This window comes from Ruditapes philippinarum, unplaced genomic scaffold (assembly GCF_026571515.1).
Source record: "Ruditapes philippinarum isolate M1 unplaced genomic scaffold, ASM2657151v2 ctg3816_1_1_1_1, whole genome shotgun sequence".
NCBI lineage: Eukaryota > Metazoa > Mollusca > Bivalvia > Venerida > Veneridae > Ruditapes > Ruditapes philippinarum.
In genome coordinates, this window is record NW_026860751.1 from 1,142 (window position 1) to 15,609 (window position 14,468).

Genomic DNA, 14,468 nt, shown 5'->3' on the forward strand with positions numbered 1-14,468 from the left:
AAATTCAATCTAAACAAGTCTTAGATAGGATTTTTAAATATAACATCCTTTTCAGGGTTTCTGTATGGTAGTTTAAGTTCCTAAAATATTTATGCAAAGAAAGAAAGATAGATAGAAAGAAACAAGAAATAAGCAAGCAAGAAAGAAACAAGAAAGAAAGAAAGAAAGAAAGAAAAAAGAAAGAAAGAAAGAAAGAAATACTAGAACTTGCCCAAAAGCCAACCACTGATTTTTCCATAAGTTAAACTTAGAAGAATTGACTTTGTTTCACTATATCAAACAGTGTTTTGTTGTTGTACCTCTATTATTCTTAGTTTTTTGTACTTTCTATTTTTTTCTCGTAATGCTTTTTATACAGGAAATAGGTATTTTAAAATAGTTTTAATTTTTTATTTGGCTCATTGATACATTGGTTGTTTTTGGTCTACAGAATTGCGTGGAAGAAACCGTGAAGAAACTGGGTAAAATAGACTGTCTTGTAAACAATGTTGGTTGCTGTAAGTACAAGAAAATATTAAGTAACACTTAAATAAATATCTTAAATTGACCCGTCCATCTTTTATCCTGGACAAGACCAATTATTAACTTTCGGGGAAATTTGAATAAAATGCACAGACTTGAATATCGTTTAGTACAGACCTGCACTAACATGACAAGATGGCCCGGATGTGCCGACAGATTTCTTGTCTGCACTGTTCGTTTTGAGTAGAATCAGTTGCCGCCAACAGCTAATGTGGCCATGATTTTTTTCAGTATGAAAGTCGGACGACTTCCATTAACGGAGCTCCACTGTGGTCAACAGGCTTAAAACATTAAGTTTGAAATTCTTGCATAGATAAAGTTATGCTCTTTAAATGGAAAATACTGCAAAGACTATAAAGATAGATATAGATAGATATACTGAGTTAAAGATATACTATGCTCAGATTTGATATTAGAAAATATTGATAATTGCTAGAATTTGCTACATATACGAAGGCTTCACACAAAGTAGAAATGTTCTACACACTAAAGATGGTCATAATATGAATATATAGGTAGTGTTTAGGTTGTCCGGTTAGCTCAATAGGTAGAGCGTTGGACTGTGAATTGGGCGACCCCGGTTCGATTCCCTGATGGCACTTTCGTTGTGATTGATAATGAAATCATTTCTACGGTCATTCGCACTGTACCTCTGCTCTGGAATTTACAGGAGTTTCTGTTCCTTGCCAAAGTGGAGGCAACTAATACTGGCAGACTGCCTGCCAACCTGCCCAGGAACGATGCGGTGGCTGAACTCTGCTCTGGTAAATTTAATGTGCCTTACTGCCGTGATCCGTCGTGAAAACTACCACCACCATACAAAGGCCAACTTTACTTGACCTTTAATAGGGAACGCAGCTTCCAATATATAATTTATTCATTCTTGTATTCAAATTAGACATATTCGGTTTGAAGTTCAAAGAGTTCAATAAATGTTTTGATTAAAATATTTTACCCAAGGATGAGCATGGTATATCTTTAAATTGAAAATTGATTTTTTTGCTCGATATTTGGCCTTGTTTGAATGCAAAACGTTGCAATACAAATTATTGGTACAGACTATGCAAGTCTTGAATAAATATGTCCTTAAAGTTTAAAAAAAAAACCCTCAGTTGCCCTTTAATTTCCGTCTTCTTTAATTCATAATCACAATACTCACCGCACAAAAATGCTGCTAATGTAACAACTTAACAAAACATACTTAAAATGCATTTCATGCAAAATGCAAACCGGTTCGAAAATTAGGACTAATATTTAAATGCGGTGTGCTTAAAGAGACTCAACTTAGGTCTTTTTTACGACTGTATGTGACTGGAAATATTTATCCGAGTTTTGTGTACCATTTAAGACATGCAAAATGATCAAAAATGAAATATGTTGCAGTGCTTTTCATTCAATCAGGCTAAAAATCGCATCAAAAAGAAAAAGAAATTCTGAGTTAATTACTTTACTTTTTTAATGTTAAGTGCATGGCTTAATCTATGTAGGAATGCCAAATTTTGTGTTTCAGGCTTTTTGACCTCAATGGAGCTATGAATACACAAAATATTTAGTGTTGTTCAATCGGATATGCAAAGAAACAGTTCATTCGTATGCCGTATAGCAAATCTGTTTTGCCCAAAGTATTTAGTTCATCATAATCATTCCAAAAAGGGCGGGTTATAGTTTCCGCATAATCATTCCATAGTACATGGGCGGGGTTTAGTTTCCGCATAATCATTCCGTAGTGGGTGGGTTTAGTTTCCGCATAATCATTCCATAGTGGGCGGGGTTTAGTTTCCAATAACTTCCCATAGAGAACGGGGTTTATTTTCCCCAAATCTTCCATAGTGGGCGGGGGGTTTTTTCCCCATTTTCATCCATAGTGGAGGGGGTTTTTTTCCCATAATCCCCCGTACGGGGTTTATTTTTCCGAATTTAAAAATCCATTTCCTCTCCTTCCTGCTCCATTTATTTGCAAACAAAAAAGAAAAAAATATCTAACACAAACGCTTTCATTTAGATTTGATTGAATGACTGCACTTCATTTTTCCATTCTTTTGCCCATTTCGAATCAGGGCCCTGACTATTGGACTTTTCGTTGAAACTTTTGCGTGAGGATATTTTAGATAACTTTTCCGGTGGTCCGGTGTGGCTGTGTTGTTGGGGGTAGCGGTCCACGAGCATATGTTTCACATTATATGCGACCAGACTATCGCTTAATGTGTTTACGTGTTTTTATTAAGTGATAAATGCTTTTTAAAAACAAAATGAAAAAGCCAAATAAAAAAAAATGCCCCACGGACTCCAGAAAGCTTTTTTTGTCCGCCATTTTTGCAACCAGAGCATCGGATTGTCGCAATTTGACCCCATCACTTACCCCGTTCATCCGCGTCATCCTTTTTCTTTGTAGAAACATTTGAACAATTTCTTTTTTCATTACGCTTAAATTAAATGATAGTCGGTATTTGGAATAAATGTATATCTTTTTGAAGTTTTATATAAACAAAATAGGGGTTTTAAAGAATTGATTATTGAAATACTTTGTAGAATTTAAATTAAGATTTTTATTCTTAACTGAAAAATATCATAAAAACTGATTGACCTTTGACCTGATTTTTTTCAGATTATGGTCCAAAAAGTATTGACGAGATATCTGTACAAAACTTCCGGAACCTATTGGAGGATAATTTAATTAGTAATTTTACTGCAAGCAAGGTAAGTTTTCGTGTAGTTTCGGTAGTTTATCACGTGACCAAATTGGGTATTCATGTAATCAAAATATGTTTTAATGGCCAGGCAAGTTTTCATATAAGCAACGAGAGGTTTTCATATAAGCGACGACAGGTTTTTACATTACTGTGTAAGTAGCCGCAGGTTATCATATAAGCAACGGCAGTCATATTAGGAAGGTAGATAATCAAGGGAAGGTTTTTCTTCTCACTTCCCCTCGGAGCGTGCACATCGCTGAGAAGGCACAGGGCATCGGCAGAAGATTTACAGCTTGACTGGTAGTTATTTCAAATTGAAGCCACCGTGGGCGTTATCACGGGACCGCTACTTCGTCAACAACTGCGGACCAGCTGCCGGTGTCCTGACTCATGCCGAGGGGAGTGGCCCTACAAAGTAGGCGCTTGGGTCGACGAGGATGGTGTGCTAAAGTGTGTGAGCCCTTAGCACAGTTAGACAGCTTGAAAGGCAAGCCTTTTGCTGGCACAAACAGCCCTTGTCAGGGCTAACCTTTCATATTGTCACAGGTTACTGTAAATTTAGGTTCTCATTGACCGCCGTACAGTGACCAACTTTCGGCTTAAAATTCATATCTTTGGCTAATACTCCGTGGAAATGGCATGGAGGTAAATTATCACCACTTTGTGCTTCAAAATAAACTCTTTAAGGGCATGACTGGTGACATGTCCGGGGTCCGTACTTGACAGCGAAAGCTGCATTTTGTGCCCTTGCGGGGGGATGGACCCTCATTAAGCATTAACTACATACATACAAGGGAAGGTTTTAAAAGATAAGCAGGGTAGGTAATCAAAATAGATGTATACATTTAGTCAAACATTTACAAATAAGCAATGGCCATTATCAAATATACAAGAATTATCGTACATATACATCTAAAGCTATATTTGAATATGGTGTGATATTCAACGGCAGATGACATATTGACCGAGGTGATACCTATACTTTAATCATAGGCTTTAACAATGTACAATGTAAATCATGGATTTAAATAATATGTTCTTTTATGATTGATTCAACCATATCTTATTTATCATATTTCCATAATTGTATGCCTGTACTTTATTAGGGAAAGGTTATATGTTTAAGTGAAGACGGAAATGAAGATTTAATAACCCGGCTCACTGGACCATATAACGTGTTAGACATCTTAATAACGATACAGTATGGCAGACCAACATTATTTGAGAAAAACTAACATAACTTCATAAATTGACAGCAGCCGTGTATATAGATTATAAAAATATCACGATTATCCAATGACAAGTGAGGTTACATATTTGAAAGTTTATATTTTCTTCTTGTTTAAGTATGCGCTCCCATATCTACGAAAAACAAAGGGCTCAATTGTTAACATATCAAGTATCAGTGCCAATGCTGCATTCAAGAACTCAACAACTTACTGCGCTACAAAAGTAAGTTTTCACTTAAGTGGATTGGTCTACATAGGGCGCAATTTTTATAAGTATTTCAGATATTGATATAAAATGTATTATTTGGATATTCCTTTGAAATATTTCTTTTCCAAACATTTCGTTAAAGTCCTATAGTATTTAGTATGAACATTTATTAGTCTATGATGACAAGTAATTGTTTGTTCCAGATATACTGTATAGATATGTAATGTTGGATCATGTATCTCACACTTTCCAAAAACATACATGTATAATGCTTTGGTGGTTTGTTGTTATTTATAATACTAAAAACTTTCAAAATAATTATTTATGGTATAGCAGATCTTCCATTTTGGACCAATTCACTTTAAATAACATATTGATAATTGCATATAACAAATTACACATTTCTGTGAAACGATATTCAATTCATTATTACAAATACAGTGTTCCGTTTTGACAATCGTGTTTTTTTTTATTTTGTCCTGGCCGGCGATGCACGAGCGTGCAATAGTAAAAACGTGATGGTTCGACGACACGATGATGAAAACACGATGGTACGATGGGGAAATAGCGATGTCGCAATGGTACGGTGGTAGAAACGCGATGTTATATCGAGTTTTTACCATCGTACCATCGCGTCATCACCATCATACAATCGCATTTGCACCATAATGAAATCGCGTTATCACCATAATACCATCGCGGAACACCGTATCGGAACTAAGCCAGCTTAGTGATTTGTTAAAGCAATGCTAAAACAAGCTTAATGTTCTTTTTCATATGTTACCATTTTTTCTACATTTTGTAAATAATACTCGTATATGTATATTAGTTCAATAAAACTATATAATGATTAACGTATTTGAGTTTTCTTATATTTGAGTTTTCTAAATTAAAGGGTGGCGTCAAATCACTGACAAAAGCACTGGCTATTGACGAGGCCAAGTATGGAGTGAGGGTGAACTCGTAAGTTATGAATTCTTCATTACGAAAAAAAAATGAATGCATTCATTCACTGTAAAGAAATATATTCCCTAACGTTGATGGTCCAAATAATTCTTTTGTAAGATCTTATTTATTTTGCACTTTTTTCATAAAATGACGATATCGTAGGAAAGGTCAATAAATATGACGTCAAAATAATATATGAAATACACAACGGGTTGAGGCTAAAATAATACTCGTAACACTGACTTCATGTACCTACCATGTAATATAACTACAACAAATAGTTCATGCATCCAGACTTTAGTATCATTTGATGTTCATGTAAAGTAAAATAGTTCATTTGAATTAAAGCAGCAAAATATTTCAAGAATATTAAACTCGAGAAAAATGTACTATGATTTTAAGAAAAGTGAAAAAGATTTAAGATTCAGGTCATAATGTACATGTTGTGTGGAATACCATATTTCTACTGCGTTTCGAACGAAGTACGCGCTATTTTTGCTTATTTTAACCTGTTTTTGGTAATTTATTTGGGTGCAAGTGTTCTTTACAATGTGTTAATTATTGTCTTGGCTCACAATTTAAATACATTTAAAAATTGAAAAAATGTCATGAAAATTAGCATGAATCTGGACGCCTGCTTTTTAAAGTCTGAATTGTAATGCGTTATTTTATTCTAGTATTGCTCCAGGGGCTATAGAAACACCGTTACTACGCGAGGTTTGGCCGAAGGAGACTATTGCAACGCTGGAAAGTTGTCATGTAAGTTGAATGATACATTTATGCAGATATATAGATATAAGAGATTTAGATTACATACCTGATTTATGCTACAAATCAGATTTCCTCACGCAAACATGTTGTTTTATTTGTCACTATTACCAAAATGATTTCATTATTTAAGTTTTTGTTTTGTTGTACAGTACAACTTTAAATAACGCCATGTCAGACTCGTTGCCGTGTTTTCTTTCCACCTTCTGTAGACAATACTTCGTGTCGGTTTCCGTTAACATTCTCATGTCAAATAAAACAAACGCATAAAGTCAACGCATTTAGCTTTTGTATTGTCGTTTTAATTCTGAATTATACAAAAGTTAAAATTCAGCTTAATATTTTATAAATTATAAATATCTTTTTAAATTCCGACATTCTTAACTTTCAAAACTGAACATCTATAAGCCTGTAAACATTAAAACAGTACACGGACTTATAAGGCCCGATACACCAAGCAAATAATATAGATAACAAGTAATTAGTAAAATCACGAGATACGCTTCCATCTTTATTGTCTAAAATGTTTGGAAAAAACAATCCTGCAAAATACAAAAATCGTCATCGTCATTTCAGTACTTTGATTACGTATGCCTTCCCGCCAAAACATTCTAACCTCGGTCAATATCGTAGCAAATCGGTTATTTATGGACGTTTTTTTTTCAAAATCTTGGGTATAAGATTATTTTTAATCACTCATCATTAATCTCTATGTTCTAAATTCCGGTTATAAAACGTCAAAAATATTGGATACCTAAGACGGTGAAAAGTAACGTTCCGGAAATGACCGATTTATTACGATACTTACCGATGTTAGAAATTTTTTGGCGGGAAAACAATGCGGTAAGGCTACTTTAATGCAACGTTATTTCCAATCTATTATTTCAGACTATTCAAAGAATAGGTAAACCCCGGGAGATTGGACTTGCTTGCCTTTTCTTGGCTATTGATGCCACTTTTACAACGGGAGAGGAGCTAATGTGTACAGGGGGATGTGAAATAGGATACGGAAATAAAAACACGGGACTACCCTGCTGATTGATGGCGTGACATCATTACTTACCGAGGAATCGTGAAATCAGTAATGTTGCTGTCAGAAAGATGAGCTATCAGACGTATGTACTTTAGACCTTCTGACAAGCGCATGTACATGTACAAATTTATTTATGATTCCCCGACAAAGAAAAAACACCTGAACAAAATATATATCATACAAGAGAATTGCATATACAAATATATATTCAAGTATTCGGAGTGTAAGTTATATATGGAATGTGATTGTATGGACACGGTTTTACTATTTTCAATTAATAAATACTTCTTTCAATGAAGACTCTGATAATTATATCTTATTGAAATTTGCAGACATGTTCATAACTTTGTTCTATTTTTACGGATTTGATACTTAGGCAAAATAACACATAACTTGACTAAAATTTGAATTATGCTGATACGTTCATTATTCTGATATGTCCTTGAACTTTCGATTTACCTTGACCTTCAAGGTCAAATTGTTGAAATTTGCTCAAATTATCATCACTTTGTTATTTTATTCATACTTGGACAAAAGAACAATTATGACAAAATCAGCATGAAGTCTTCGGAAATGACCTTGATCTTTAACTTACCTTGACCTTTAATGTTCAATTGATTATGGAAATTTTCTTATATTTTTTTAAGGATTTGTTTTATACTTGGACAAAAGAGCACATATGACTAAACTGTCATGTTGAATTATTCTGAAAGGACATTGACCTTTAATTGATCTTGACCTTCAACGTCAAATTATTGAAACTAGCTAAAATTGTCATTACTTTATTACTTATTTACAGATTTGATTTACACTTGAACAAAATACCACATATGACAAATCGACGTGTTAAATAATTTTGATATGACCTTGACCTTTTATTGACATTTAGCGGCAAGGTTAACTTATTGAAACTGTATAAAATTGGCATAACTTTGTTATTTATTTATAGATTTTGTTTATTTTTGGATAAAAGTACATGTATGACAAAACTGACAATGATGATTAATTCAAATGCGACCTTGACCTTTAAATGATTTTGACCGTCAATGTCAAAAATGAAATTCGAATTGCATGTATAATTTATTAAAAACAGTTTTTTTTCTTCATTGGAGTATTCATTTACTGCAATATTCTTTCTTCAATATGTTTAAGCTTAGAAGTCGAGGCCACTGCCTGTTTTTGTTCATCAGATTTTACATTTTTAAGTGAGCTTGTTTGTTGTTGTCCATCTATCTAAAAATAAACAATAAAGTAATCACCATAGATAAAGGTCAGTTTAAACAAGTCGCCATTTAATTTGCGATGACGGTTGAAAGAATACCTTTTCTAGAAAGAGTGAGACTAAAGAAATATTGGGAGTACCACACTAAAAACCGTATTCAGTATATACAAGAACAAGCGCTTGAGTAATTAAATGCTAAAAGTTCGCAGCCGAAATGTACTATGTTATTTAAAACTTCTAAATAATTACTACCCACTGATTTATAGCGAGTTGCAAAAGCAGACCCAAAAGGAAGTAACGCAAGTACTTGCTAGATAGTGGTGGTTTTGAAACCTTTCGCCTGAAATACTGCAACATTAAAAGCGAGGATTTCTGATTGAAAACAGATGCGTAGACTGGTTTCCTGCTCACTTCTGTGGACAGGCAACCAGAATAAATGGAAGCAGTGCAAGAAATACCGAATGGCACTTTTAAAACGGTAAATGCAAAGTAAAAATGAACAATTATTTTAACCGACTTCCCTGACCATAGGCTTTGCCTAATTTCATAGTTTTCATATTACCCGAACTATTATTTGGTTCCCTGTCCTATTATGGTTTCCATCTATATTCTTTGACGGATGGATTCAATTGAGGTATCATTTAAAACATGAAATAGCCGTATGGAGTGTGTGGATGTTTTGATTGAATTGTGCAGCCGAAAGTGTGCCGTTCTAAGTGTATTGAAAACATGAAAAGTGTAGCCGCCGATGGGTTTAAATTATAATGTACTATAATTTCTGCCAAAGAGCTCGCTTTGAGCATGGCCTTTCTATTTGAGAGATCCTGCTTTGAGGCTTTGCCTTATTATACAGTCATGAATGAAAGCGTTATTCCAATCATATTTCGATGCAATTTACAAGGATAAAGGACAAATAAGGCGCCGTAACGCAATGACAAACGGCGGGGTATTCCGATAATAGACCAAACGCAACCTTTTGACTTTCAAGGTAACAATGAAACCCGAGGAATTCTGAACGATTATTTTAACCGACTTTCCCGTTCATAGCTTTCATTTTAATAATAATAATAATAATAATAATAACAATAACAATAATAATAATAATAAGAAGAAGAATGGTAATAAAGAAAGAAATCTTACTAAATAAAAGAAAACAGAAACATCACTCGATATGGCTGACAATTTTATTTCATTTCAAGGCAATATGACAGATGAGGGCAAGAAAGACTATGATAATTCAAGATAAAATAATCAAAAACAAAATATCATTGTGAACAAATAATATGATTAAAAGGTCTTTCTTTCATAGATGATGCAAAATAATCAATTATTAATATGTTTTGGTGCCAAAAATGTTTATGTATAGGAAAAAGTCACATAAGTATATTTGTACGCTTTGGATTGTATTTAATACTATATTCAACTGGGTTTGAATATATTCTTTTGAAGAAAAAAAGCTACAGTTTATTATCAAGATTATACCTTTTTTTCTGACGGATATTTAAACGGAGCGAATTGGAAGATGAAAGATGCTGAATGACTTGATGAGGCGGTGTACGCAGGGCATCACTTTTGTCGTGAAAACTCAAAAAACATAAAGGCTATTTATTTTAGGTAAGCATTAGCAACACGGGTAACTGTATTATTTTCACAAATCGATAATATATCAGTGTTTTCTTCTTATCTTCTAAAAGTTTATATTTTATATGTCTTTCACTGAGTACGAAGCAGTAAATCCGCCATTACCGGAAGTCTGATCATACTGAATTCTGACGTCAGAACCACGTGACTCCCACATGAAGGGAGACAATTGTCCACAGAAAACCTCTTCTTCGTCTGCATCTATATCTTTTATCTAAACAAAACCAGAACATAAACAACAATGGTTTCAGTCTAAATTAATATTTGAATAGATATAAGATGAACATTATAACGTAGTACTTTATTCCGAAGATCTCATTTACTACTTTATTTCAACAAGTCTTTACCTATTCAAACTTTGTGTTTGTTTATGCAAAATTTGAACAAAATCCTACAGTAAACAAATGAAAATAAGAGTTCCTTATAAGTTGTTAGCATTAAATGAAAGAATATGAATTTTGGCGGGTATCTTTCCTGTATCTTAATTCTGTTTTATAAATCAAAGCACAGAAGGCGCTGAATTTGTTTTGTAATGTCAGAAAGGTGAAGGTTGTGAGATTATAAACCAATTTGTTTGTATAGTGTCACCAATGCTGTTTCCAGTGTTGTTACTATAGTAAATTGGCTATAAGACTAATTGCAACATTGCACTGATATTCAATTCAATGTTTATTTGGCTTAAAATAAGTCCCCTGAACTGGGATTTGAACTTCAGACCTTTCGCTTCCAAAGCGAGCATGACCACGGGGAGTTATAAGATAACAGTCTGAAGAATACCATATCATTCTAAATCAAAGTTCGTAACCGTTATTAATTTCAATTTAGTTTGTTGTTTAACACTGAAGTAAATAATCATGGGACTGAATTTAAGCATGTATATCTATAAGAATAACATAATATAAAATTTTTTTCGACCAATCGGGAATTTTTTCGTTACGAAAATTAATGCGCCTGTCATTTGAAATATTTACGCAGTGATCTCCCCTTAATTTGTCGGCGTTAATGAACATATGAAGGGAAGAAACCGCTTCGAGGAGTTTGGACTACTTTCGGCATTTGCAAATGAGAACACCAGGGTCTGAAAATTCGCTTGCATTATTTGTTTGGTCTGACGACCCAAACAAATAAAATGAGTTACTTTTTTTAAATCTTTAGAAAGTTCTTAATTGCATATATGAAATCATCAAAATGACTATTAGAAATAGATAATTATGTGTTTGATGGAGCAAGGCCAAGCGATTAATTTGGAAATACAATTTGTATTCGAAATTATTTATACTCGCAACCGATTGCAAGAAGAGTATTTCATATTTCGGAGGATTGTGCAAGAATTAGATACAAAAAGATGCCCAACTGCCAGAAGCTTCTCCTGGTTCTTTAATGTGCCAAGAGTTTAAAAACTTATACATGCCCTCATAAAGCTATGGCCGCAACAATGATAAATAGATCATGATAAACAAGTGACGTGTACTTGTTGATTGCTTTAGTTACATACTTTGAGAAGGGATAGATAGAACTGGTTATAAAAGGAAGTTCCGATAAACTCACATCGGATGTATACTTACGTGCAAACATGATTCATTTCCATCCACTGACATTGCAAATTCATTGAAAATCATCTCAATATGTTTCCCAGGAGTTCCAACGATATAAATTTCACACGCAGCGTCTTCACGTCTAGCACCTGTTGGATATTTTACAGACGACACTTCTCCGACAGCAGACGTGAGCACTTGATTACACGCTGAAAAAGTTGAAAGATCAAAAATGATAAAAAGACCATGATTGTGAATAAATACGTCATATGCATGTAGCGATCGAGTAATGAAAAAGCCCATCACGTTTTGATCAAAAGTGGGACTTCTAATCATAGGAACTCGAGAACGGGACCGCAGATTGCGGTATATATTTTCGATCGTGTAACGGTTTTTAAAAACGTTTCTGCTACATCTAAATATCTTTTAGTATAATCCGAGTGTATGGACTCAAAAAATATATTATCAATTGAACCCAATCTGTCTCTTTTAAAACTGGTCAAATTTTACGGTATTATAAAAAAAGACAAGGAGTGACATCCGCCATTTGCCGCAACGTTTTCGGCATGAGCTTTTCCCCTTTGGCTACAATTGATTACTATTTTTTTCAGAATTTTGTTCCCGTTATTTTTGTCAACTATCAGGTATCGTCCGGATATAACGTTAGGGTTTATTGTTTACACGTGTTGACATGTATAGGCGGCATTATATCACTTTAGTAATAGTGTAATAATATTTTATTGCATATTTTGTACATGATTAATTTACACAATCTAACATCAATATCTTAAGCATGAATATAATGTACATACAAAAGGGTTGGATAAAAAGTTATACCAACATTATCTAGGGTCCTCCCCTACACTTTAGTAATATGGTCAAACTGGGTTTGCCTAACTGAAAAAGGAATATTAAAACATGATCCATAGATAAATATTTTGGCCCTCATCTGGTATTCATTACTAGAAAAATAAAAAACAAAAATCCAGCATACCAAGGGGGATAACTTACGCCGAACGTTGCGGCAAATGGCGGATGTCACTCCTTTTCTTTTTTCAATATACCGTAAATTTGACTGATTTTTGAATTAGCAGATTATATTAAATTGAGATAAGATAATTAAAGACCACCCGCTCGCATAATATGAAAAGATATTCAAAGGTCGGACAAACTAAATGTAAAGCCGGTAAGGATTCGGATTTATGCGCCGCAATATGCGGTCCTGATCCAAAGTTCCTATGCTTCGAATGTAGATTTCTTTAACATAGTAGACTTTCATGTTTTTAGAGAATAAACCCTTATTCATGGTGTCAGTGAGAACTTATCTATTAAACAAAAACTTTAAGCCGTTGTTTCAATGAGCAAGAAACTTTACACTCATTGCGCAGTCCTGGTTTGTTCCAGAGACAGATTCTACTGTTTCAATAAGCTTATAGCTATCAACACATTTGTACTAAAATATATTAGTATACACTATTTGATTTGAGAGAAAAAATATGATTTATAAATACTTTAAGTCCAAGAAATCGAAATTTACTCATACTACATGTACTATCAGTGATGAAGTCATGCACTTAAGATATTTTTATGTATGTAATATCTAAACTGTAGACATTCTTTTAATATGTTCACTTGTACCTGGAATAGTATTGTTTTGTGGGAACGCCTCATACGTGTAAGCAACTCCGTGACCTTCGACAGCCGGTCTAAACTTGACCTCTACAATATTACCGCTCGCTAACCAATCATTTCGCTCGACAGAGTTACAGAGCGCCATTTGTTCATTTTTCACGACATCTTTCACCAACAACTTATCTCCTGTAACAGTAGAAATAACAGTAGAAATAGCATTAGAAATAACATTAGAAATAACATTAGAAATAACATTAGAAATAACCGTATATTCAAAAGGCACATTGGTTAAAACAACTGGAGTCTATGCATCTCTTAGCTCCAGCAGGTTGGATGGTTTTGACCTCTGGTGTTGCTTTTACTTTGTAACACCCTAGTATAGCCAAAATCATCTTTCCTGATTCGGTGCCAGATGACCTTAATTGTGTTTGTGCGCCGTAAAACCAAAAAAAAATTAATTTAGAAAAATCCTTTATTTCGTCAGCTTTTCTGTTTGACGTCATATTGTCGAAGCCATCTAGATGCTTTCATAACTACTCTTTGATCAAACACAGCTGAACTTTTTAAAATCTGTTAACATATTTACATTGTGAGGATTAAAATCCGTTTAATGTGTAATTTACGTATTGTATATGTTGAAAAAGAATACAATAGAAATGTCAACTTACCATTGTCACAATTTACACTGAAATCTGTAAATTTAAGAAGTACTCGGCTGTCTATAGGTAAGACGATCACTTGTTCACACAGAACGCCTATTAATAAAAGATAAATTAACATATTTAAGACTCATCTGCTTTTGTAATGTAAACTTAGTTTATTTCATTGAAAATCATTGACAAATTGTTAACCATTCATAGACCTTTTACAAGAATTGAAATTTTCTTATGAACATAAATTTCACGTACGCTAAAATATTATATATTATCTGAATGAAAATGTTAATTATGTATCTATTTAGAAAAAGAGAGCGAGCTACATTTTGATACATATTCTATGTTTAGAATTTTGTGCTAACTACACTTTCATTTCAAGAATTC

The 14,468-nt window shown here is 33.6% G+C and overlaps 2 protein-coding genes across 2 annotated transcripts in view; one reads left to right on the top strand and one right to left on the bottom strand.

Moving 5' to 3' along the window:
* Window positions 1-430: 430 nt before the first annotated feature.
* Window positions 431-8,175, top strand: LOC132713271 (17-beta-hydroxysteroid dehydrogenase 14-like; the record flags this gene model as incomplete). The annotated part of the gene is given in 6 exon segments (XM_060695787.1): window positions 431-497; window positions 3,128-3,219; window positions 4,560-4,664; window positions 5,545-5,612; window positions 6,275-6,356; window positions 7,254-8,175. Coding segments are annotated over 6 exon segments (564 nt in total), but the record flags the coding sequence as incomplete, so codon positions are not given.
* A 2,136-nt stretch (window positions 8,176-10,311) lies between these two features.
* LOC132713273 (A disintegrin and metalloproteinase with thrombospondin motifs 6-like) overlaps window positions 10,312-14,468 on the bottom strand; it is a 34,034-nt gene continuing 29,877 nt past the window's right edge. The window contains exons 30-33 of the mRNA XM_060695788.1: window positions 14,097-14,183; window positions 13,435-13,614; window positions 11,827-12,005; window positions 10,312-10,475 (exon numbers count right to left, since the gene is read on the bottom strand). Coding sequence (XP_060551771.1) covers window positions 10,323-10,475; window positions 11,827-12,005; window positions 13,435-13,614; window positions 14,097-14,183 — 599 coding nt within the window. The 3' untranslated portion in view covers window positions 10,312-10,322. The remainder of the gene's footprint in view (window positions 10,476-11,826; window positions 12,006-13,434; window positions 13,615-14,096; window positions 14,184-14,468) is intronic.